Source organism: Populus euphratica, unplaced genomic scaffold (genome assembly GCF_000495115.2).
Source record: "Populus euphratica unplaced genomic scaffold, PopEup_1.0 scaffold3.1, whole genome shotgun sequence".
NCBI classification, from domain to species: domain Eukaryota; kingdom Viridiplantae; phylum Streptophyta; class Magnoliopsida; order Malpighiales; family Salicaceae; genus Populus; species Populus euphratica.
Window position 1 is genome coordinate 3,223,216 of NW_011499847.1, and position 21,832 is coordinate 3,245,047.

General features: G+C 34.7%; 2 protein-coding genes across 5 annotated transcripts; both read left to right on the forward strand.

Annotated features, from left to right (window-relative positions):
* Nucleotides 1-3,298: 3,298 nt before the first annotated feature.
* LOC105107283 (protein TIC 62, chloroplastic) lies at nt 3,299-7,581 on the forward strand. 4 transcript variants are annotated; one of them, XM_011001166.1, is made up of 13 exons: nt 3,310-3,562; nt 3,764-3,881; nt 3,959-4,031; nt 4,119-4,158; nt 4,303-4,479; nt 4,565-4,646; nt 4,734-4,806; nt 4,901-5,011; nt 5,530-5,673; nt 5,861-5,994; nt 6,466-6,660; nt 6,903-7,079; nt 7,220-7,581. In XM_011001166.1, the coding sequence occupies exons 1-13, from the start codon at nt 3,388-3,390 to the stop codon at nt 7,269-7,271; spliced, it is 1,551 nt and encodes a 516-aa protein (XP_010999468.1). In that variant the 5' UTR covers nt 3,310-3,387; the 3' UTR covers nt 7,272-7,581. The 4 variants fall into 4 exon arrangements, 2 of the variants coding, with proteins under 2 accessions (XP_010999474.1, XP_010999468.1); XR_838849.1 differs by lacking the exons at nt 6,903-7,079; nt 7,220-7,581 and adding an exon at nt 6,136-6,293 and having other exon boundaries at nt 3,299-3,562; nt 6,466-6,554; XR_838851.1 differs by lacking the exons at nt 6,903-7,079; nt 7,220-7,581 and adding an exon at nt 6,167-6,293 and having other exon boundaries at nt 3,299-3,562; nt 6,466-6,554.
* Nucleotides 7,582-13,676: 6,095 nt separating this feature from the next.
* Nucleotides 13,677-18,530, forward strand: LOC105107276 (probable E3 ubiquitin-protein ligase ARI1). Its single transcript, XM_011001155.1, is given in 8 exon segments — nt 13,677-14,114; nt 14,615-14,647; nt 14,758-14,771; nt 14,773-15,038; nt 15,435-15,915; nt 16,560-17,108; nt 17,181-17,332; nt 18,076-18,530. Coding segments are annotated over 8 exon segments (1,770 nt in total). The 5' UTR covers nt 13,677-13,979; the 3' UTR covers nt 18,216-18,530.
* The last annotated feature ends 3,302 nt before the right edge of the window (nt 18,531-21,832 follow it).

Here is a 21,832-nt window from a genome sequence, read left to right on the forward strand (position 1 = left end):
CATACATGAAGCTTCTGGAGCCCCCCGCCTATCCAATAGAGCTGATCCCATGGATTACATCGTAATCTAATTTAGGGCTCATCACTTTTTGTTCGGCATTCCGAGGATTCATCCATCATGGCTAACTTTGGAACCTGGCTCTGATACTACTTGTAAGGAATACGAACACCACCTATCTCCACATTGGTATGATATTGTCCACTTTGGCCCTAAACCCTCATGGATTTGCTCTTGGGTTATACCCAAAAGGTCTCATTCCAATGGAGATATTTGTTCATCTTTATATACCCTTTATCCTTCCCATTTCTAACCAATGTGGGACTTTGGTCGCATACCCAACAAGTGGCACACAAAAACGATAAGACAATGAGCATTTTTCTAATTAATTAAAAACTACCCTGAATTTGTTTTTGTTAACAGTAAATTCATCCCCGACCTATTTTTATTCTGATTTAAGTCTTTATTTTATTTTTACTCAGATTGCTGCTATATTCCTATCCTACGGGTTACTGTAGGACAGAAGTGGAAGGTCTTGATGTTTTTGTAAAAGGTTTATCATCTTTTTTATCATCTTGTTTTTTCTACCTGGTTCAACAAACAAATTGCAAGGCCTATTCTTAAGAAGCTGGAAAGGATTTTGGCAGATGATGCTTGGAGATTTCTTTCCCACAATGTCGCTTGGAATATTTGACTCCTGGTGTCTCAGATCATAGTCCCAGTGTTGTCAAAACTAGTATTGCTACTTGTTCTGTTCCCAAAACCCTTCAGGTTTTTCAATCACTGGATAAAGCATGGAGAGTTTTTACTGCTGTGGAGACTACCCGGCTGTCAAATGTAAACGGAAGTTTCATGTAAAACATGTGGCCGAGGCTTAAGGCTTTGAAGTCTCCGTTGAAAATTTTGAGTTCTACTTGTTATGCAGATATTGTACAGAGGGTGAAAACAGCTGAATTAGAGGATGTGCAGGCTCTTTTGATGAAACTCCAACTGAAGAGTTGATGATAAAAGAGAAGCTCTTCTCGTCAATGTGTGTGAAGTACTGGGCTGCTGAAGAATCATTTTTTAGGCAGAAATCTTGAATTTCTTGGGTTCAAGAGGGTGATCCTAACACTGACTTCTTCCGTAGGATGATGATGGCAAGAAGATCCAAAAATGCGATTTCAGCTCTGCACAACAATGCTGGGGAACAGATTCCTGATCCTATGGCCATTCAGAACGAGATTCTTAGCTTTTACAAGAATCTTTATGGGAAAAATGATAACAATGTTTTAGGATATAATGTTTGATCACTTGAAGAATATTGTCAGATCCAGTTTGAAGGAGGAGCAACAAAATGCTCTAATTGCAGAAATTACTCCTGAAGAAGTGAAATCTGTTGCTTTTTCTTTAGATGGAGACAAAGCTCCTGGTCCGGACGGCTACACGGCAGAATTCTTCAAAGCTAATCGGGGAGTTGTGGGAGATGAATTGACTAAAGCTATTATCCATTTTGTTTTTAGAATGGGAAGCTTCTCTCTGCTATAATGCAATATCAGTTACTGAGTTTACGCCCATTGCATGTTGTAATAATATTTATAAGTGCTTTTCTAAAATCCTAGCTAATAGATTAAGGGCTTGCCTCCCTTCTCTTACTAGCTTGAATCAGAGTGCATATGCAGAAGGAAGGAGAATACGTGATGATGTTACCCTTTCACAGGAGGTTGTGAAGTGATATTTTAGAAAGAATCTGGCACCAAGATGTGCTCCGAAAGTAGGCATTATGAAAGCCTTCCATTCAGTGGATTGGAATTTTATGTTTAGTACTTTAGGAGCTATGAGTTTTCCAATGAAGTTCATTAATTGGCTAAAGGCTTGTATTACTATTCCTAGATACTCCATTATGATTAATGGAGGTTTGCGTGGATTCTTTGAAGGTAGGAAGGGTTCAAGGCAAGGAGACCCCCTCTCTCCTTATTTGTTTGTCATAGCCATGGAGGTTTTGTCATGTATGCCTAATTCTGCTGCTGATAACGGAGTATCATCCTATAATTCCAGATGTAGCAAAATCCATTTGATACACCTGTGCTTTGCAGATGATTTAGTCATCTTCTAGCCATCAAGAGAATTTTACATCAGTTATATGATTTGCCTGAGCTAAAATGTAATCCTGCAGAAAGTGAGTTCTACTGTGGGGGCATTTCTGACAGCATGGCAGCAAGAATGAAGGAGGTTTCAGGGTTCAATATGGGTGTTCTTCCTGTTAGATACCTGGGAGTTCCTTTAATTACTGATAAGTTTCAAATACAATTTTTGCAAGCCTCTTTCAGAGAAAGTTACAGCAAGAATCCTGCACTGGACTTCTAAATCCTTATCTTTTGATAGTAGAATACAGCTTGTTATCTATAATTTTTTAGCATCTCAAACCACTGTTGTTCTATCTTTATCTTGCAAGAAAAAAGTCATTAAAGAAGTTTAGAGGCTTCGTAATGTTTTTTAATGGAAAGGTGATGATAAGGCTGCTTCAGTTAGCGTGGAGTTCCGTGACATTGCCTAAACTTAAAGAATGGAATGCAGCTTGTTTGTTGATGTTATCTTGTTGTTTCCAGGATTTCTATCCTTTTGCAGGCTCCGTGTAGTGAGGTGAGCACTCTCTGCCCACATAACCTTGCGTGCGTGCGTGGGGTACCTTTGTAGGTAGGGAAAATGATTATTTATTTGTTTTTGTATTTTAAAAATTAAAAATAATTTAAAAAAGTAAAAAAATATTATTTTATATATTTTTAAATAAAAAATATTTTACCCCTAAACCTAACATTATATATTGAAAAGTTTCCGTGGCACGTGTCATCAAACTATTGACATAAAATCTTTATTATTGACAAAGAAATAGGTTAAGGATGCAAATTAAAATAAAAATAAATGAAGAACTAATTTCTTGATGATTTGAAAATGGAGGATGATTTTTAACCAATTATCCTCTTTTTTTCTTTTTGCTTTTTCTTTTTCAGCCTAAAAGCTTTTGACCGGTGGTAACTCTTGCAAAATACCAAATTAAAAAGGGAATTACATTTCTTTACATGTTCAATTTTTAGCTTGAAAATATGGTTTTTATCCTTTGGTTACATCGAGAGGAGAGCATAAATTGCTTATTCGATATGAATTCTCTTTATTGCAATTATATAATCAAGAAATTAACAGGAAAAAAAAGGAACCATAGAGGCAATGGCCACAATCTAACCATGGAACATTTTCCTCTGGGACCCATCATATCCACATGGAGTGGAGATTGCCACAACTGCCAAACTGGAAAGGAGTGGCAAGAGATAATAAAACCACTTGTCTGTCTCTTGAGTTTTCAGTTCAGCAACGTAGGCAGGATTGAAACAACATTAGTACTATTCCCTGAAAATGGAGAGTTGTTCTCTGCAATCATCATCTATAACCACCATACCAACCTCATTAACCAAATGCGGGTTCATTGAGAAACCTTCTATTCATGGTCAGTTCCTCAAGTTTCCTAATTTAAGTAAGTTTGCACATTCAAGAAAGCTCAAGATTCTAGACATCAAAGCTCAAGCTTCAGGTACATAACGATAACAAGTCTAACTTCATTTGTTATGTTTTTAGTTTCATGAAATGGGTTGTTTTGAGATTTCCTGGTTGATTGTTCTGATAGCTCTCTGTTATGATCTTGGAACTTCAATGTCATAAACGGAAAGATGGGTTCCATTGCCATTGAGTAATTTTGAGTTTTGACTGATATTCATTTTTTTTTTTTCTGAAGTTGCTGTAAAATTCAGCTCTGGGGCAGTTGAGGCAATTTCAAAAGAATTGGAAACAAAAGATGAGAATCTTGCATTTGTCGCTGGTGCTACTGGCAAAGTTGGCTCAAGAGCAGTGAGGTCATTTTCTAGTGCTTTACTTTTTCCAGCTTGATGGTTGGTTGACAAGTATTCTTTGACAATTGAATTTGCTTCAGGGAGCTTCTCAAGCTTGGATTTCGAGTTAGAGCTGGTGTCAGGAGTGCCCAGAAAGCGGAAGCTCTTGTGCAGGTATAAATTTCACAGTTCAGAAGAGAATTTTACCGCATTTGTTTTTCTTTCAAAGCATGTTTTACTAAAAGAGTAATCTATTTGCAGAGTGTTAAGGAAATGAAGCTTGATGTTGAAGGATCTCAGCGTAAGAAAATAAAGCATTTCTAATTTATTTGAAAATTGAAAGAAATTAAGATAGTGATGAATTAAAGATACAAATTATTTAGATATAGAAAACAAGGCCTCCAATGTATGCATTATAACAGGTATTCTTTGGTCTTTAGCCCAGCTGTGGAAAGGCTTGAAACTGTGGAATGTGATTTGGAAAAAACGAATCAGATTAGACCAGCATTAGGCAATGCATCTGTGGTTCTATGCTGCATTGGTGCCAGTGAGAAGGAGGTGTTTGATGTTACAGGACCTTGTCGGATTGACTACCGGGCTACTAAAAACCTAGTCGAGGCAGGTAAGAAAGACATTGCATTGTGTAATGCCAGTGTGACCGCTTAAAGTCTTTTGTTTTGGATAATTGAGTACTGTTTTGTTTGCAGCAACTGTTGCAAAGGTCGACCATTTTATTATGGTTTCATCATTGGGAACGAACAAATTCGGATTTCCTGCAGCTATTCTAAAGTAAGTTTTGTAATTTGGAAGCAGAATTGGCATAAGAATTGTTAGTTGGTGACAATTACTGATTTTCCTTTACTTTTTCTGTAAAAGTTTATTTTGGGGTGTCCTAATTTGGAAGAGGAAAGCAGAAGAAGCACTCATAACAAGTGGTGTTCCTTACACTGTAAGAACCTGCACATACATTCATCTGACACACAGTTTATATGAGTATACCAGTTTATATTAGCTTGAGCTTGATTATTTATAGCTCTCTTCAGATAGTGAGACCTGGTGGAATGGAGAGGCCTACTGATGCTTACAAGGAAACCCATAACCTTACTGTTTCTGTGGAAGATACTCTATTTGGTGGCCAGGTGTCGAATCTGCAGGTGCGATTCATTTCAATTTTTACTTTCAAATTTGAGATTCTTTAAATTTCTTTTTGGACATATTTGTCAACTGATTGCAAGGAAAATAAACAAAACTTCAGGCTTTAAAACAGAGAGTGAAATAATGAACAGCCCTCACTTCTAGTCTGCATTAGTGCATTTCCACTTCTCTTTCTGAAGAACATAGGATGATGATGTATTCGTTCAATGCTGATTCTTAGCTCTTTTCAATGTGCCTGTAATATATGTTGGAATCCTGTTTAAAAATATTCAAAATTTTGGGGCAGGTTGTAAAGGAATTAGCTGCCTTTTCTGCTCTAAGCCGAACTCATTTCTGTCCTTTTTTTTTTTTTTTCAAGTAGCTTATATCTCTGGACTGCTAGCAATAGTTCTGTTTGATTTTACGCATTAGTGGTAGCATGGTGGGTATGATCTCATGTAAAACCTAGGAGTTACTGGCGAGAATTATGGTGCATGCTAGAAAGTGAAGACTCACAGAAGACAGTCCCAAATTGCAGGTTGCAGAATTTATGGCGTTTATGGCCAAAAACCGTGGGCTTTCATATTGTAAAGTGGTGGAAGTAATTGCAGAGACAACTGCACCTTTGACTCCTATGGATAAACTGCTCGCAAAAATACCATCTCAACGTGTTGAACCAAAGGTATACTCCATTCACTCTAGAAAAATGAAATGACAAGTTCATTTTCTTTGGGATTGTAACAGAATAATTTGAATGTGGCAAGCATATCGCCACTCTATTTACCAATGCTCTAGCTATTTTGTCTTTCTTCTTCCTTCTCTGTGTCATATGAAAAGGTGACTCGTGACTGGTGATATTGTGTTCTCAGAAATCAGACGTGGCAGAACTGCCTAAGTCTGTGCCTCCTAAGATTGTTGAACCTGAGGCTTCAAGCTCTCCCTCTCAGATGGAACCTGCCCAGGCAAAAGTTGTGGTTACCAGGCCACTCTCTCCTTATACTGCGTAAGCCACTATAGCACATTCCCACTTTGTTTCAGCAGCTACCTAAAGAACTATTATTTTAGATTGATTGTACAAAATCTTGACTTACAAATGCAAGATCATAACATGATAGCCTTTCTGTTACTGTATCATTTGTATCAGGCTAAAGTTGTTAGAGTGTTATTTTCTGTAGCTGCAATGGACTTCCATATTAGGTTCTTGTAAAGTCACCCACGCAACCTGTTGCGTGAAGCTCTTTCCTGGCCTTACAAGGCCACATGCAGACCTTCTACAAAAAGGGATAAAATCCGCAAGTGAAGGTCTTATATCCAGCAATTTTCATCAAGTGTCTGTAATTTGATGGGGAAAAAAAGAGCTCCTTGTCGAATACAACATTAAACAGAATGCTCTTATTTTGAATTTGCTGCTAAGTTATCCAATTATAGTACTGTTATATGGTCTTCTTTGTTATCATCTTACTGTTCTTGACAGTTATGAAGATTTGAAACCACCTACTTCTCCCATTCCGACTCAACCTAGCAGTAAGAAAGAAAATGTCAATTCGGCAGAAGCAGTATCAACACTTGATACTTCGGATCCTTCTCCTGCGTCAGCATCCGGAATAACTGGGACAAAACCAGCCCCAGTAGAAACAAAGACAGCAAGGCCTCTTTCTCCTTATGTTGCGTAAGCCTTCTTTTATCACTTTCCACTTTTAAGGCTCCTGCCACTTCATTTATTGAATAGCCATTGCTTTTGGCACTTAAAACATATTTTTGAAATAGAATAAGACTTGTGTACTCTAGTTTTAATTACTCTCAGGTTATCTTGAACTGTGAAAGTTACTCATTCTGCTCAAAATCTTATGCTAGGTATCATATTAATGGTTTTCGTTCTCCCTTGTGATTTATATCTCATTATGTTTTTAGATATGATGATCTCAAACCCCCCACATCACCATCTCCAACTGCACCCGTGGGATTAGTCGCAACAACCTCCTCCATAAATGCAATGCCTAAGACAGGTAACAACGCACCTCCAACAGCCGCAATCGACAATCAGCATCATAAAGAACCAAACCCAAAGCCACTTTCACCTTATCCCATGTAAGCTTGATGTCTCAGATTCAATTTATTTTCCTTCAAACTTCCTGTTGTGAAGATTTGCAAGAAAGATTAGTCATTGTGTAATGCCACCAAGTTTTTTTCTTTTATGCCACTGAGTTTCTCTTTTCTTTCCATACAAGGTATGAAGACTTAAAGCCTCCAGCTTCTCCAACGCCGTCACTGAAGCTATAGACTGATCTAATACAGAGCAAAGCATCAATCATGACATTACACTTGGGAATTCGTGCAGCATTTTTACTTGCGACCTATGAAGAGGCTAGCAGCAGAAATTGCGGAATTCTTTCAATGTTTTTTATAATAAAGTTTACGTTGTAACAGTTTTCTTATCGAATCTATCTTGATTATTCTTTTGACCAATTTGATGTAAACGCAGCAAAATCAATTCGACAGTTTTACCTATTTTTTCTTCCAATCTTGTTTCATGGATAGGAGCCCTATTCATCCTTGAACAGCTTCAAAGAGAATTTGCTTTGTGGTTTAACTGGTTATGTCATCTGGCTCTAATGTTTGCTTCTATTAAATGGTCAATTTCAGTGGCAAGTTCTACGTTTATGCTCCGAAATCTTGGTTATCGGTTCAAGTGTACTATTGGTCGGCTTCTAGCACCGTTAATAGATGCTGTCATTTTTGTTCTGGCTTACCGGGATCCTCACTAATGGAACGAGAGATCCTCTAAGGAGAAACATTACGAATGGTTCGAAGATTACTCTCATTTTCGCGATCTAATTCAGGCCCACGTCCCTCCAAGCTCCTCTGTGTGCACTCTCTCCCTCTCTTGTGTACTGCTGTTGGGTTCTTTCATTTATTTTCACTTTCAGGAATCGTTTCTCTCGAGGACTCATTTTGCTGTGCTTGTTTTAGGAATAAGAAAATTTGAATGGTTTATTGGAGGTGTTGGAGCTTGGCCGTGGGAATTCACCGTTTTGTGAAGAGATTTAAAGAGATGGGATTGCCGAGATTACTTGCAATGACTTGTCTGCTGTTGCGGTCGAGAAGATGCAGAAACGGTCAGAAGCTAAGGGATATAAATTGGAATATGTTTCTGAAAGCTAAGGGATTCGTTAGCCAAAACAGGCTCCCGTTGAACGTAGTAATCTTGAATCTTGGTGGCAACGTAGTGGCAAATGCCTCCATTAACCGTTTACCTCCTACTTGCGGCATGGTGTCTTGGTTAAATTGAGACCTTGTCTGGCGTATCAGTTAAATCACCGTTTTGTTGATTTTAAAAAAAAAATTGCTTCACATTATTTTTTGTTTAAATAGTTTTGATATATTATTATTAATAATAAATTGTTAAAAATAAAAAATAAAAAATATTATTTTAATATATTTCTAACCAAATATACTTTAAAAAAAACTTCTATCACTGTCAGTACACCGTCTTAGTAACAAGTGCCTCCATTAACGAAGTTAAGAGCCACTGACTGAAGCGGAAGAGAATTTGATAGAAGAGGGATTAGAGAAGGCTCTGCGTGATATTTGTTTTTATATTTTAAAAATATTTTTAAAAAAATGTAAAAAAAATTATTTTTTTTGTTTTAAATTAATATTTTTTATATTTTTAAATAATTTTAAAAAATAAAAAAATATTATTTTAATATATTTTTAAATAAAAAATGCAAAACTCCTGCAGCAACTTGTTTTTTTTGCCTCCCAGGTCCCGAAGTACCTTGGGTTACTGACTGGATCTGGATCCGGATCCATACCCAATGAGGTTTATTAACATGCGAATAAGTTGGGCCTTTCACAAATGCACAGTAATAGAATATAAACGCTAGAAGAAGGGCTTGAACCTTCGACCTTGTGGTCCAGCAGATGACGGCATTTCGAACATAAGGTATTTGTATTGAAAGATGAGAGGAGGAAAATGCCGTAGCGAAAGGACAGGAAAGAATAGTTTACCTACACTTCTTTTTTAGATTAACGTGGTTGTTCAGGCTAGTTTGTGTGTATCACGACTAATCTTACAGGCCCTGAAGTTAACAACTATATAAGTCTCCAATGGCCATCATATAAGCAACCAAAAACTCGAACCTGAGACCATAAAGGGAGCAAACCCCTTGATCCCAAATCCTTACCGCTTGACCACCACCTAAATGGTTATTATCTGGCACGTTCTTAATTGTAATAGTGCGTTGCTGGTTTGGCAAAGTTGTGGTATCATGCTTGAATTCTTTGAAGTTGGATCATAGCTTGCAAAATATCTTGGTGCTGTTTGTTTTTGTAGTAGTTTTTGCTTTTAAAAAAAACTTCATAAACATGATTAATATTAAAATTTAATTTATTATTTACAGGACTCTTGAAAAATTATGTTATCACCATAGGTTTACCAAAAGTTGCTTCTTCCCTTCTCTTGTGATCTTGAAACTCTTCATTATTTATGGGATTTATCAAAAATAGCTGAGAATTACTTCTCTTTTCTTGTGGTCTTGAAACTTTCCACTACTCACTTTTATAAAGTGAACAATGAAAAATGACTTTACTATTCATGATCTTGGCCTGTAGGGAAGAGAGAGGAGGTGGTGTTGGAGAGACAAGTAGATGGTGAAAGAGAGAGTGACAGAAGATCCATTGTTCTGGATGTTGGATAGTAGGAGGACATTTAGAGTGAGCTAAGCTACAAAACACTAGGAACGCCGATGATGATGCTCATTGTGGGATAGTAGCGGGTGATGCTGTTGAATAAGCAAGTATACTAGCAACTACATTACTAGTTAAGCTAGTATAACTTGTACTTGTAGCTGAGGTATTTAGATATGTAGCTGAGGTATTTAGATATATAGCAGCGGGTGTTGGTGGTGAAAGCCCAATTGGATTTTCTACTGATTCTGTGATAAGAAACACAGGAAGAGATATTAACCCAGGGTAAGAAAGAAACGAACTAAAAAAAGTAAGAAGAGAACAATTCAGTCGATCCCAAAAAACAAAGAGAAATGGTTATGCCAGCAAAAAAATGGTATTTTGTTCTGGAGGATCTGGTGTTATGTTTTAAAGTGATTTTTTGTTTTTAAATATATTAAAATAATATTGTTTTCATTTTTAAAGTATATTTTAAGTGTCATGAATCCAAATATATATATATATATATATATTGTTTTTTAAAAACTTAGAAGATTGAATTTTGTATTTGATGAAATTATAAATAATTTAATGAAATAATAAAAAATATTTTATATACAATATTATTTTATAACATTAATTTAAAAAGTATTTTTAACTAAGTATATTAAATTATTTTTTATTTAGTTTTAATTTTAATTATAGTTTTAATTAAACATGTATCAATATCAAACCAACCTCAATTAAAAATATCTTTTATAAAATAATATTTTTCAAACTGTAACCATAAAAACTATCATAATATCAAATATAATTTTAAAAAAAATACTATTAATTTCATTTTGATCAAGAGGTTAGATTTGAGAATGCATGGCCTCCAAGTATTAAATTTATAGTGTGTTTTGCATTAGGATCAAGATATTATTTCTTAATTTTTTTTAAAAAATAATTTTTATTTAATGTTTTAGATTAATTTGATGTATTGGTGATAAAAATAAATTTTAAATAATAATAATAATAATTTATTTTATTTTATTTTTAAATAAAAATATTGTTAAAATTAACCGTTACTGTATTAACTAGCACTCCCATGCCACTTGATTTGTTGAATATGATCTTTGGTTAAAATTATTTTTTTTTACTACAAGAATCTAAATTGAGAAGCAGTATTTACGTTGTAGAGATGATATTTTTCGTAATAATATTTTCAACTTAAAATTTAATATATTTTGACGCCATCCAGTCTCAGTGGGTTCACTCGAGTTCCGTAACTTATAACGTATGAAAAAAATAAACGAAGTGAGTTGCCTGGAGTTGTGATGGGGCGAGAAGATCATCTTGTCGGCATGATTATCAATTGTCTTGCATCAATAGATTATCACATATAACACAAGACACGATCCCGTGTCTTGTCTCTAGATCAATAGCTTCTTAAAATAAAAAATCAGATTGGTTCGTGTCAAATTAATTGTTCAGACATTGATCTGGCTTGCTAGTTCCAGAGTTGTTTAAGGATGAGGTAATATTATTTTTTAAAATATTATTTATTTAAAAATATATTTTCGATATTAATATATTAAAATGATTTGAATACATTAAAAAAATTAATTTAAAGTAATAAAATATATTTTTTAATTTTTTTATAAATATTTTTAAAATAAAAAAACAAAAAAGAAATAGATTCTCAGAAATATAACTTAAATATGTTGTTTAATTGAGAGATTATTACATACCATGTGTGATGTTTACAGTGGTAGAGAGTTTGTTAAAAATAAATCCATGCAAGTTGGCGCCAAATCAATAATAATCTGGTAACTAACTATTTAGGTGGTGGTCAAATAATAAAGACTTGGGATCAAGAGGTTTGCTCTCTATGTGGTCTCAGGTTCGAATCCTTGGTTGCTCAGATGATGGCCACTGGAAGCTTACATGATCCTTAACTTCAGGGCCCGTGGGATTAGTCGTGATGCATGCAAGCTGGCCTGAACACCCATATTAATCTAAAAAAAAAAAATTCCGTAACTGGTTATGATTCCGTAGATAAAAAACAATGAAAAAAAAATATAATAACAAGCTGAAAGGCAAAAAACTACAAATATTTATGATTTCCTGAGAAAAATGCAAAACCATGGGTGACCGGCGCCACCAGTTGAAGTTAAAATATTTTGATTAACGGTCCATCATCCCATGTCAGCAACCACGTAGACATGACATTTTCATGTTTTATAAAAGACTATATCAAATAATATGGTTGTTTTGAAGTGTTTTTACAGTTGTTTTATAAAGTGTTTTTTAAAAATTATTTTTAATATAAAAATTATTAATTTGAAGTAAAAAATAAAAAAATTAAATTTTTTTAAATTTTTTTTAAAATACAAAAATAAATAATTATTTTTAATATATTTTTAAATAAAAATATTTTAAATTACAATTACTATCACAATTCAAAAAAATACCGTTAACGTTCATTTTAGAGTCAAGGTAAACTCGGTGTCATATTTTAATATATTAAAATAAAGAGATTAAATCTCCCTATTGGAGAGCTCTCAAGGGAACGACGTCGAGAATAGAAGATCATTTTAAGGACATGGCAGTGCTTTGTTGAAAGACAGTTATGCCCTTTTCGTTTTCATAGAGATTTTTGCCATTTTCTGATTCCATTAGTTTTATCGTTGAGTTCACTCAAGTGACATATTTACTATACTAGAAAAAAAAATTCAAAATAAATGGAGTGGATTTATTAGAACCATGCTGGACGAGAATATCATTTTGAATTTGTTTTGCTGTATATAAATATTTTTATCTTTTTTTTTTATTTTAAAATATTAATATCAAAAATATTTTTTTAATATATTTTTAAATAAAAATACATTAAAAAACAATCACTGCAATATTAAATATTATTTAAATCAATAAATTATCACATATCTTTTGTTCTTGAAGAGTTTTGAAAATCATCGTGCCAAATTGACTAGTCACCATATAAGATGTGACCTCTTTTTTTAAAAAAAAAATTTATTAGCTAAGATAAGATTCTTAAGAACTCGAGTTTATATTAGCGTCAAATTCAGTGCATCTCTAAATTCTAATGAATAAATAGCAAGAAAAAGAGAAAAAAAAAACTAGTTTAAGAGAAAAAAAACTATTTTTTTAAAAATCATAACAGACCAGTAAATTGTTATTTTGTTATCTTTCACAACCACAGTACAAACTATTATTATAGAACACAAGTTTCAAATATAATTAACTATCTCATAAATAATTTTTAGTGTTATAATTTATTAATATTCTGACTCATGTTTGAGAGTAGGATATATATTATTTTTTAAAATATTGTTTATCTTTAAAAATTTATTTTTAAAGTTAATGTATCAAAATAATACTAAAAATATCTTAAAAACATATTTTAAATATAAAAAAATCACCATTGAATTACAATGAGAACAAAAACTCAACCTATTGTCATTTTTTTTATTTTAAAATTATTTTTTAAAAAAATTAAAATTTAATTTATATTTTATTTGATTCAAATAAATATTTTTTTAGTATTTTTAAATTATTTTAATATGATGATATTAAAAATAGTTTTTAAAAATAAAAAAATATTATTTTAATATTTTTATAAATAAAAAATAATTACAACCATATAAATAAAGTTATTAAAATGTAAAGACTAAAGTATCCAAAAAATATGGTCATAAAGGAAACATCATTCAGCCAAAAAATTCAAGAAAAAAAACTTAGTTGTACTTGGAATTAAATAATTCCATATATATATATATATATATATATATATATATAAACACACACATACATAAAATCTACACAACAAATCACAATCAAGACTTTTTCAACAACACCAAAAACGGCACTGCTTTTTATCTCAAAAACTCCTAAAGCGGCACCGTTACAACCATTATTTCCTACCTAAAATGTATATCTAAAAAAACCGACATATTTACATGGCAAGAAATTAAATTAAATTACTAAAAAAAAGTAAATAATTAAATTTCATGGTGTCCTTTTAAGCTTCTCTCTCTACAAAATGCTTCTGCTGGAAGCCTTTTCTCTCTGTACATCTCGCTTGCTTTCTCTCTCTCTCAACACACACCCCCACACCCACACACACATCTCCCTCGCTGGCCACCTCGATCTCGCCGGAAAATACCGTCGATCACCCATTTCGACTCAACAATTGAGTCTCCAGCGTCAAATTAACACAATTTCAGCAGCTTTTGTTACATATACGAGAGACACATAAAAGATTATCATATTATTTTGGATTCAATTTTGAATAATTTTAGTTGTAATTGATTAGAGATGGAGGGTGAGGAGGATTATGGATTTAGTGAAGAGGAGTACTCTTACGCCGATGATGGTGACTCGCATGACGGCCTTGCCGACAATGACGATTCTGCTTTACAGTGGGCTCCACCTAAGGGCTCAACTACTAAGGTATGCTTATTTTCTGTGGTTGTTGTGTTTGTTTGATTTTCAGCGTGAAAAAGATTTAACTTTTATTTGTTTTTGGTGGCCATTTTTTGTGTTTTGTGTACGAGGTTTTCTGTGTTTAATTTGGTCGTGATTTATTTAATTGGGGCAATTTGAGGTATTTGAACGAGGAATTTGTTAATGTTGTGTGTGTAGCTGGTGATTGTTTTGAGTTAAGGGGTGTTTTGTGCGTAAGTTGTTGAGCTTTTTGGTTTGTTAGTTTTTTTTTTAATCTCCATTGTGAGAAAAAAGCCCTAAAAGAAGTAAACTTTGGTGGTTGGTAGCTTAATCAAGCTGTAAATTGAAGATTGTGTGTTGGCAGTTATATCTGTTAGAAGTAAAATATGGTGATTGGTAGCTTTATGGAGCTTGAATCGTTGGTTAAATCGAAGATTATGTGTGGATAGTTGCTGGGTTCTTAGTGTGGTATCTGTATTTGGTGACCCTTTTTGGATTTCTTGCAGGTGATCACTAAAGAGTCCCTCTTGGCTGCACAGGTATACTTCTAAAAGCGAAAAAAAAAAATCAAACCTTTTGAACTGTCTTCTTTTATATGTACTTTATAGTTCCAGTTATTGATATTTTGATTTGGGATTTGTTGATTTAGAGGGAAGATTTGCTGAGTCATGGAGTTGCTATCACTAAAAGAACACCATGCACGGACTTTATTGATCCATTATCGATGGGATGTTGAAAAGCTACTTGCAGTGCTTGTGGAGAAAGGGAAATCGTGTTTGTTTACTGAAGCAGGTGTTACTGTGGTTGAAAATGTCGGTGATGATGTGCCACTGAGTTCATCTTCTACAATAACTTGTGATATATGCATAGAGGATGCATCTGCTGATAACGCCACAAGAATGGAATGTGGCCATTGTTTCTGCAACAATTGTAAGCACTTCACCCATTCTTAATGATTGATTTTCTTCTTACAGCCTTGGTTATATCTTTTCTGATATGCAAAATTCTATAAATATGGTTAATTTTGACTTTATCAGTTGGTCAAAGTTAGTATGGTTGTCTACAGCTTTATTTTAGATACTTGTCCCTAAGTCTGTTGAATTCCAATTCAAGATCCTTGAATTGTGCTTGCCAGTTGCGGAGCCATTTTGAACTGATATTTGGAGCTTTAGCAGCTGATGATGATATATGAATGTATTGGTGGTATATTGATATGCTATATGGGGATATACCTAATGCTGATGTTTCAATCATGATTAACCTCTTCATAGCTTCCTTTTCTTTTAAACACCTTGTTTCTAACTATATTTCTTTTGCTGTTTGAAGGCTGGACAGAACACTTCATTATAAAAATAAATGAGGGCCAGAGCAGGCGCATCCAGTGCATGGCACACAGATGTAGTGCTATTTGTGATGAAGCTATTGTCAGGAATTTAGTTAGTAGAAGGCATCCTAATTTGGCAGAGAAATTTGATCGCTTTCTTCTTGAGTCGTATATTGAGGACAATAAAATGGTCAAATGGTGTCCGAGCATTCCTCATTGTGGGAAAGCTATACGAGTTGAGGAGGATGAATTTTGCGAGGTAGAATGTTCATGTGGTCTGCAGTTTTGTTTCAGTTGCTTATCAGAAGCACACTCGCCTTGCTCATGCTTAATGTGGGAACGCTGGAGCAAGAAGTGCCACGATGAATCTGAAACTGTTAACTGGATCACGGTTCATACAAAGCCTTGTCCAAAGTGCTACAAACCTGTCGAGAAAAATGGTGGCTGCAACCTTGTTAGCTGCATCTGTGGACAGTCATTTTGGTCAGCATACTTTCCTGTCTCTCTTTCATTAATGTGTAAATTTGCAACTTGATGCTTGTTTGACCAAAAGAAAAGGAATTAGATGTGTATGGTTGTAACATAGGTTTGTGGATTTTAAAAATTTGTTCTCCATTTCTTGAATATTAGTCATGGTAATATGCCTCCATACTCATACAGCCCTGTCAGAATGGTTTAGCATGACTTCACTGCCCCTTTTTCTGCTGGGATTGTTGAGTTTGACTTAGGGCGGCTGACTACCTGAAGCAGGAGCTAGATCTGCAGTAGCTTTCATATAATTAGGGTTTTTCTTTGAATAGCTTATTTACATAATATATATGGTGTTAGTTTGGACAGATAAGATTTAGTTATTTTAGGGGCAATGATTTTACTTGTGATTTTGCTACCATTTAAAGTGCTGCTACTATAAAAAATAATCTCTTTTTTCTGGTTGTTCAGCGCAGACAACCAGCCAAAGGCTGTGTTAGGTATTTTTTGCCTTTTTCTTCCTCCATCACTACCACTTTCTTGTGGATTCATTGTACTGATTTACTGCATTGCTGCAACATGTTTAGTCTTTTGATAATATCTTTCAGTGAAGTTGGCTGACATTAAAACTTTGTCCTTCTTCTTTTCACTTGTCACAGTTGGGTGTGTGGTGGAGCTACTGGTAGAGACCACACTTGGTCAAGAATAGCAGGTCACAGTTGTGGTCGCTACAAAGAAGACCGAGAGAAACAAACTGAAAGGGCGAAACGGGATCTCTATCGATATATGCATTATCATAACCGCTTCAAGGCTCATACAGATTCCTTTAAGCTTGAAAGTAAACTGAAGGAATCAATCCTAGACAAGGTGTCTGTTGCAGAAGAGAGGGAATTGAGACTCAAAGATTTCAGCTGGGTAACTAATGGACTCAACAGACTTTTCAGATCAAGACGGGTTCTTTCTTATTCGTACCCATTTGCATTTTACATGTTTGGTGAAGAGTTTTTTAAGGATGAGATGACAGACGAGGAAAGAGAAATAAAAAAGAATCTATTTGAGGATCAACAACAGCAGCTTGAGTCGAATGTTGAGAAACTCTCCATGTTTCTGGAGGAGCCCTTTCAGCAGTTCAGCCAGGATAAAGTTATGGATATAAGGATGCGTGTCATCAATCTGTCTGTGACCATTGATACCCTCTGTCAGAAAATGTGAGTCTGATTACAATGGCTTTGAATATCTTTAAAAAACTGTAACTCATAAACTAACGAAGGGATTTGCAGGTATGAATGCATTGAGAGCGATTTGTTGGGTTCTCTTCATCTAGGCACCCATCATATAGCTCCTTACAAGTCAAAGGGCATTGAAAGGGCATCGGAACTTTCCTCCTGTTGGAACACCAAACTTGGTTCTACAGATGAATATGTACCAAGTGGTAATTTGAGTTTGAATCTGTTCTAACAAGGACGCTTCATTTTAGTTGAGGAGAAAACTACTTTTTTATCTGTCCACCATTTAATAGCCATACAGTAGTGTTGCATCAAAAACAATTTTAACTATCTATTTCTTCTTTAGAATCATGTGGAAGTTGTAGGTAATTATTGCATGTCTATATTCTACTATATGTAAATTGTCAGGTGATTTTGCATCTGTGGTGCTCATTTTTGTCAGCAATTTTTTTTTTTTTTTTTGGGTTGGCCATTATTGTTTTGTAAAATCTTTCAGTTGATTTTTGTGTCAGATTTTCTAGTGCAAGGGCTGTCTGTTTGGAGGATGGAAAGACTGTTCATATCTTTGAAAAGAAAAGCATTATTCCATTCTAAATGAATGTCCAATTTTGTGAATCACATAATACTACTATAATGCTGCCAGAAGTTATTTATAAGCAATCTTCTTCTTTTTCCCAAAATCCTTGATTTTGGGAAAGTATACATCTCAAACCTTTTATTCATTCAACTATATCTTGTGACATGCAGAATGAGGTCTTGTATTGTTATTGCTATACTTTGTCTACAACATGGAGTAGGGAGCCATTGCGGTTCTTATAGAGTATGCTCTCTTTTTTATGTATTAGATCTTGGTTTATAGCGTGTGTGCCAATAAGACTATGCAAGGTTAGAAAGCTAATTGACGCTTGTGTATTTTTTTTAAAGGTGCACTGACAAATTTGCATTGTAGGTGGGACATCAGAACATGACAGACCTTCTGGCTCTGGGAGTTCAGATGATAGTGGATGTTCTTATCGGAAGCGTGCTAAAAAGGAGGGTGGTGGGTTTTTTGATCTGAACTTGCCAGCAGAGATTGTAGACAGGAACTGAACCCAGAGACTGCAGACTCCATATATACTGCTGTACAGCTCTAACTCAGGACCCTCTTTTTTTGCTATGGAATTGATAATTGGTGGATTAAGCATCAAGTGCTTGCCTGTTACCATAGGATATTCTGGAAGTCAAATCTGATTTTCCATGTCTACATATTGTTTTCTTGTTGTACATAGCCTTTTATCAGGACACTGGTTGGTGATAGATTTGTAATACTCTCTACCTGAGAGATTTGAGCTAGACTTGAAACATATCTTTGTCGTAATTTTACAAATGATGATAATCTTACTGGTGGCAGGTCAGCTCCTCGTATTCTTTTCACCTTCCTTTGTGCAAATAAGCATGCAGATGCAGAAATCAAAATAGTTATTATATACAATAAATAAATAAATAAAACTTTTAATTAGATAGTTACACTTGGGCTTAGGGATATTTAGGAGGGCCTGGTTGTTTGTCCCACAATCGCCTTTTTGGTTGTGGGTTTGCATATACACCAGAGCAACAACTTGTGTGTTTGATGGGGTTAGACAAACCCTCGGATCTTAGATTCTAGGTTGTCTGTGAAGCTCAGATTTTTTTACTTTGGTGTTAGTGATTGCACAGCCTGACATCTGTACATGAAATGAAACAATTTAAGCTTCTCTTTTTTTGAAGAAAGGAAAATTTTTAATCTGTCAGCAGACTCGCAGGCAACAGGAAATGAGAGAGCTCAAAAACCAACAGAAGATGCCTTTGGTTGTTCTATCTTTTATCATTGGCATTGACTAAGCTGCTATTGGAAACTTCACTTTCTTCATGTGTCTCTTCCTGGGTTTCTATAATACCATTCCACGAGGCTCCACCTGTATGACGGGAGTCAAGAACGCATTAGTCTTGACATGAAGAATCGATGTTAAAAAACGGAAACGGAACCTGATGTTTAGTTAATTGTTAGAAACCCGTTATCACTAGCCAGTTGGCCTCCCAGTGAGAACACTTTCGTTTAATCAGATCCTATTCTTTCCATCCCATAGTTATAGAGATTTGGCATGAGGGGTTTGAATGGCTTCGAGGTATAATTCTTCTCATGTCGTTAGGGTTTAAATTCAAGACTATAAGTTACAAAGAGAGAGACTCACGATTCTCCTGGTTTTTAATATGAATAGTGAATGAAACTGTTCCGAAAATGCTAACAGATGGTTTAAAAAAATTATAGAGATGTGGACTTGCCTTCCAACACCGTCTTTTAGAGATGCTAATTAATGTCTACATTTTGCACTAAATCAAATGGGTTTCGTAGTTAGTAGAGATTTTTGTTTGTTTTTGGGTTAAACAAAAACAATAAATGCAAGTGCCACCATTTTAAATAAACACCAGGGAGCATGTCTGTCAGTTTCCTTTGAAAACTGAAGCTTGGCTTGTTCAAGAACGAGACCTCTTGTCTGTCATTTTGTCTATATCAAGTTTTATTGGTAGATTGAAACTAAAAACTATAATTTGATTCAATCCTGCTATGGTACTGCCAGAGTTGCCGCACCTTATACCCCCAAATCGGAAACTTCTCTGTGTCACGTTGCTCTGCAAATCTCGAGTATCTTGCTCTCCATCAAGTCAAATTGCTCTTGGATTTTTGTTTGCTATTGGTTTTATACAAGTTTATGAAATCGATGGCCTGTTTAATCTATGATTATATGATTGGATTTTCCAAGTTGACCCATCACCTCGATCCAAATTAGAAACTTCTTGAGATGCGATCTGTGGTCAAAACTTATCTACAGTCCATTCAAAAATAAAATTAATTAATATGAAGGGATGTGATTAAAAATAAAAACTATGGGATATGAGAGTGCACCAACGACATGTAGCCTGTCAGCCTATGATAGTTTGTCGTCTGTGGTCAGAGATTTTCTCCTTTGCAGCAAACGACATGTATCCCAACTCTAAAAGAGTTAAGGGCATTTCAGACATATGCTACCAGAGGACCTAGGAGTCGTCAAAGACCAGAAGAGCGGTGTCAGTGACATCATCCCATGTGGTTAGGCTTGTGTCGCAGCGTAGGGTTAACATTTTGACAGGTGTAGTCCTCCTACTCATTCTGTCGACGACTCCATATTTTCTGTCGCTGGATTGGAGATTTGGCAAGCCAAAGGCAAAGTAAAAAAGACAGGAAAAAAAAAATAAAAAAAAATCCTATCCCAGCATTATTGGATTAGTGCCATTTATCTTCTCATAGAATCCAGTTGGTGTGGATATACTTTGGTCCAAAAATAAATAAATAAATAAAATAATCTTGAAATCATCAGTAATTCCCTCCCTATTTTTGGCAGCAAAAGGGTACTTTCAAAGTGTTTGAGTTTGTCGGTAATATTACCTTTTAGAATATTTTTTAGTATTTTTTTATATTTAAAAATTTGTTTTTAATATTAATATATTAAAATGATTTAAAAAATTAAAAATTAAAAATTTTAAACACTATAAAAATTTCTGTTGACACTGTAGCCTTTTTACCCAATGCTTTGTTTATTTTTGTGTCTTTCGCTCCGCCATTGATCGAAGCATGGTCCTGGAACCCTAGTTAAACGTGCCACTTCAAAACAATTCCCACTAGGGCAACCGTTAGAATCTTTTTTGTTTTTTGACCTTCAATGTTGTTTTTTTTATTTAATTAATTTTTATTTTACCATGTATGGCACTCTACCCAAGATAAAGGCAAGAGGCTTTCCCCAGCAAGTACTGTTTTTTTTACTAGAAAAAAGGAGCTTTGCATGGTTAGGCAATGGTTAGCCCACCAAACCAGTCATTTCATATCAAAACAATATTATTGTATTTTTTCCTTTCCTTTGACCTCTACCTCTCGGCTCTTTTAAGGTCTCTTCACCTTTCTATTTCTAACAGATCACCAACTCCACTGTTAATGCCTTCTCTGGTGCAGAATGTGCTAGCTAGCGCAGGCTACGAGCCCTTTCGTTTTTGTGATTGGAAAAACAAAGACAATATTGCTGATGAGTATCAGAGGAACATCACTTTGCATCCATATTTGATACACTTCCCAGCTTTTCAAAAAGTAAAATCTTTGCACGTGTTGCAAGTACTTGAACAGGAGAATCATGGGATTGAAAACCCAACGGTTTTGAATGAAATGAACATTATACTTCAATTATTTTCAGTATCAAAATCATTAAATCACTATAATTAGTGGATAAACATGGTACTGTTGCATGGCAGACATGGCACAATATATAATTTGAATATTTGATAATCCTTTGGTTAGGTTAGTATCTTGATCTCTCTATATATTGTTATTATATTCATGCTTTCAATGAAGTGCAAAGTTTAAATTTCGTTGAAGCTCAAATCCCATGAACTCTAATTGCTATATATACAGCACAAATCAGTAACCTCCTTGTTTCTTGTCTCTTTCTTCCTTTTGAATCACTTAAGCATCACCTCTAAGATCTTACAAGGTAAAGCCATGAACTGATCATTTGCTTCTTTTCATGCAATGCAAAAAGCCCACCATAGCCAAAAGCTTCAAAGGTGGCATTGCTTTCTAAGACAAAGCGACTAGTCAAAAACTGACAACCCCTTTAAGCACTATCTATTATGTATAGCACTTATCCACAGGCATGTTATAT

Coding starts and splice junctions, on each gene's coding strand:
- LOC105107283 (XM_011001166.1), top strand. CDS start 3,388: ATGGAGAGTTGTTCTCTGCAATCATCATCTATAACCACCATACCAACC. Junction 4,159..4,302: donor TGATGTTGAAGGATCTCAGC/GTAAGAAAATAA, acceptor TCTTTAGCCCAG/CTGTGGAAAGGCTTGAAACT. Junction 4,480..4,564: donor TAAAAACCTAGTCGAGGCAG/GTAAGAAAGACA, acceptor TTTTGTTTGCAG/CAACTGTTGCAAAGGTCGAC.